Raw genomic sequence first — 3,148 nt, 5'->3', positions numbered from 1 at the left:
CTAATTTGGTTCGGCATGAAAATAAATAAATTTTGGTCAAAAATTAATTTCGACCATTTCCAAATAATTCAACTTACCAAAATTTTATACAAAATTGGTTTTTAGTTACTGATACAAGTTAAGAATCTCTTAATAACTGTCATAAATTTATGCTGGCGTTTTGGTGACTTTGCCGGTTAAACTATTACCTGAGTTAAACAATAACATCTGGGCCTACCCAATATTTTTCTTCGATAAATCAGCCAAAGTCCCTGGCCGCATACTTTTGAATCTTTCAGTGTGACCTTGTTATCATTGTTTGCGACGTTGACGTGAATTAATAAATCTTCTTGGTCAAAAAACCTTCAACTGCTTCCTAAAAAAGACGAACTTTGTAGTTCACTTCTCATTTCTCTTGACCCCCCAAAGAACAAATCTACTATTCTTTTTCTTGCCACAACTGCTGCTGTCATTTTATACACTGTTTCTGCTACACGTATCGTTTTTGTAAATTTTTCTGATTAAAAAGTATTACTCTGCACGTAGCATTTAATTGAATCAAAATAATAGTTTGTCAACGTATTTGTACTAAGTAATGTAATAATATCCTTTTCGTGGGTGTACGAGTATAATACGCCCAGTGAGGTAGAAGAAATAAAAGGAACATAAAAAATAGTGGCCTTGGACCAAAAACAGAATCATATACCTGGCTATTTGTACTAAAAATTTTATGCAGAGTTTGGGAATGAATAACGAATAGAGTAATGAACTTAGGCAATAATGATGAGAGGATGATACTGATAATCCAACTACTAGAAAGAGAAGCATGTGTATTAATGTGCGTGAGGTGCACATACTGGGATTATTGTACTCTTGTTTCTACATCATCACCCAACACCCATCCTCTCTTTACGGGGTACCATTTTCCGTCACATGCATGAACAGATATAAGTTTATGGGCAAATACAAACATTCAGTTTAGTAATCTTGTGTCTACATTATTTATTTTTTGATAGAAAATTTAGGTAAGATGTACCTTTGGTTGATAGATTTTGGAGGAAACATAAACAGCTCGGTTACCAAGATGGGATCAAGAAAGAGCATTTTCCAGTGTGGTAAAATGTAGGTGGAGACGTAGATGCCTCTGGATGGAGAATTATTGGACATGTGTGCGATTGTTAATGTGATACAATCTGTCTTGTCCACAATTATGCGCATTTGCTCAACCCCAGCTGTAACTAACTCCCAAGCCACTGTTTGGTCCCACTGCCTTTCTCAATCTCAACCAAACCCAATTCTCTTTCTCTCTTCTCTCTCTCTCAACCCAATCTCAACCTGCATCTTCACCATTCCATTATCACTACCAGACCATTAAGTTGGCATGGCTTCTTCATTCTACCTTCCAAGCATAGAGAAACAAGCAAAACTCTGATGACCCACTAACACTAAATCCCTCTACTGATCTAGAACTCCTTGTCTGATCAGTAGATAAGGGAGGTGATGAGGATGATAACGAAGGTGACGAAGACGACATAGAACAAGTGCTGGTGGTACTGGGTGATAAAATTGGCTTAAAAATGAATAAAGCATGCTTTAAACCAGGACTAAATAGCCAATCATGAACATCCCAATATACCTCTACTCTCATTTTGCTGAGATGAATTGACTCGTTGCCTCTAAACTTCCACTGGAGGTGCTTCACATGAATCACCAAGTGCCCATCAATCCTTATCTCCATCTCTGGCTGAACCCCACTCGGAGACTCCCCATTATATCCCTTGTTCTTGCACTCAATTGAAATCTCGTGCCACCTACCCTTCTCATGAAACTTGGCTCTTGTGGAGAACTTTTTCTTCCCAAAAATATGCTCTTTCTTTGAAACCAAAATGGGGTCAATAAGTGCTGGCCTGCACCCCGTCCTTCTGTGTGCCTCTTTCTTTAGATCACCCAGCAGCAGCACCACTTCTTCATCACAAACCACTGCCACATAGTACTCCGAGGTCGGTTCCGTTTCACCGTTAAATTTCGCAGCCTTAAGGTCCCAGAAAATATCAACTGCTTTACCATCCACTATGAAGCGTTTGGAGCCTTGCTTCCTCCAAAAGTACCATGGCTTCACCTCCACCTTGCACGTGTACTGTTCTTCTCCTTCAGGGCCTTCCACTGACACCGAAAGCCCGTGAAGCAAGAGGTTTTTGCACCATGTGATGGTGATCAAACGGCAGTGGTCCGCAACCTTTGTTCTGTACACAGACATGTAAACGCTCTGGCCTGAACGGGTCACCGCTCCATGATCGTCACCGTGCTGCTTCTCTGCTGAAGAAGAAAAACAAGCAGGAATATTGATCCCAATTGAGTCCTGCATCATTTTTTGATTTTGAACTTCCAAGAACAGAAGATGGAAAGAAGAGGAAAATGGGATGGGAATATGAAATAGAAAAAGAGTGAGAAAGGCCTAGTTAAAGAAGTTAGAGTCAGAAGGTGAATGAATGGTAGACTCTGGAAGAGGTGTTAATGGCAGCATTAATTGGATTTGGGAAGAATATTTCCAAACTGGCATATGGACTGGCTGTGAGTGAGAGTGAGTGAGGAACAACCCTTTTTATATTCTGCACCTCTCTCACTTACTTCTCACCTCCTTTATAATTATTGTTCTTATTATTATTTTATTTCGGTTTGTGTTTACCTTTTTAAGTTCAAAGTTGAGTCTACACAAACTTTTTCGAATCCAAAGTTGTTAAAATTTTACTATATTCAAAAGTGCTTACTTCCAGGCACAGTTAGATGCAGAGGACCCAGCTTGTATTTTTCATCAGATTTGGTGTATAGATTTTTACTAACTTGGGAGTCATCTATATTCATAACACCACATGACATCGGACTATCATAGGTCAAAAGAACAACTCTAGTGCCGAGGGTTAGCTTTCCGAGGTAAGACTCATCATATTTCTTCCTTGTTTCAAAGGATCTTCCTATCCCTTTTAATCCACCTTCCAATTTTCCTAATCAAGCATCAAATTTTTCATCAAACCCAAATCAATATTTTTTTTAATCAAATCATGCTTACTTTTATTTTCGTTATTTAACATCACATTAAAACTTAAAGGTTCTTGTGAACTGGGAGTCTCTAAAAAGTTTTTATGGAACTTTTTACTGGAAGAAGGGTTTG

The 3,148-nt window shown here is 38.6% G+C and overlaps 1 protein-coding gene across 1 annotated transcript; it reads right to left on the bottom strand.

Moving 5' to 3' along the window:
• Window positions 1–513: 513 nt before the first annotated feature.
• LOC108332456 (uncharacterized) lies at window positions 514–2,550 on the bottom strand. Its single transcript, XM_017567725.2, has one exon. The coding sequence runs from the start codon at window positions 2,345–2,347 to the stop codon at window positions 1,370–1,372; it is 978 nt and encodes a 325-aa protein (XP_017423214.1). The 5' UTR covers window positions 2,348–2,550; the 3' UTR covers window positions 514–1,369.
• Window positions 2,551–3,148: the final 598 nt, after the last annotated feature.

Source organism: Vigna angularis, chromosome 1, assembly GCF_016808095.1.
Source record: "Vigna angularis cultivar LongXiaoDou No.4 chromosome 1, ASM1680809v1, whole genome shotgun sequence".
Taxonomy (NCBI): domain Eukaryota; kingdom Viridiplantae; phylum Streptophyta; class Magnoliopsida; order Fabales; family Fabaceae; genus Vigna; species Vigna angularis.
Note: the sequence above shows the minus strand (reverse complement) of the source record. Positions and strands in the feature narration are given on the sequence as shown.

Excerpts from the sequence above, each read along its gene's own strand:
- LOC108332456 (XM_017567725.2), bottom strand. The coding sequence starts at position 2,347 with ATGATGCAGGACTCAATTGGGATCAATATTCCTGCTTGTTTTTCTTCT.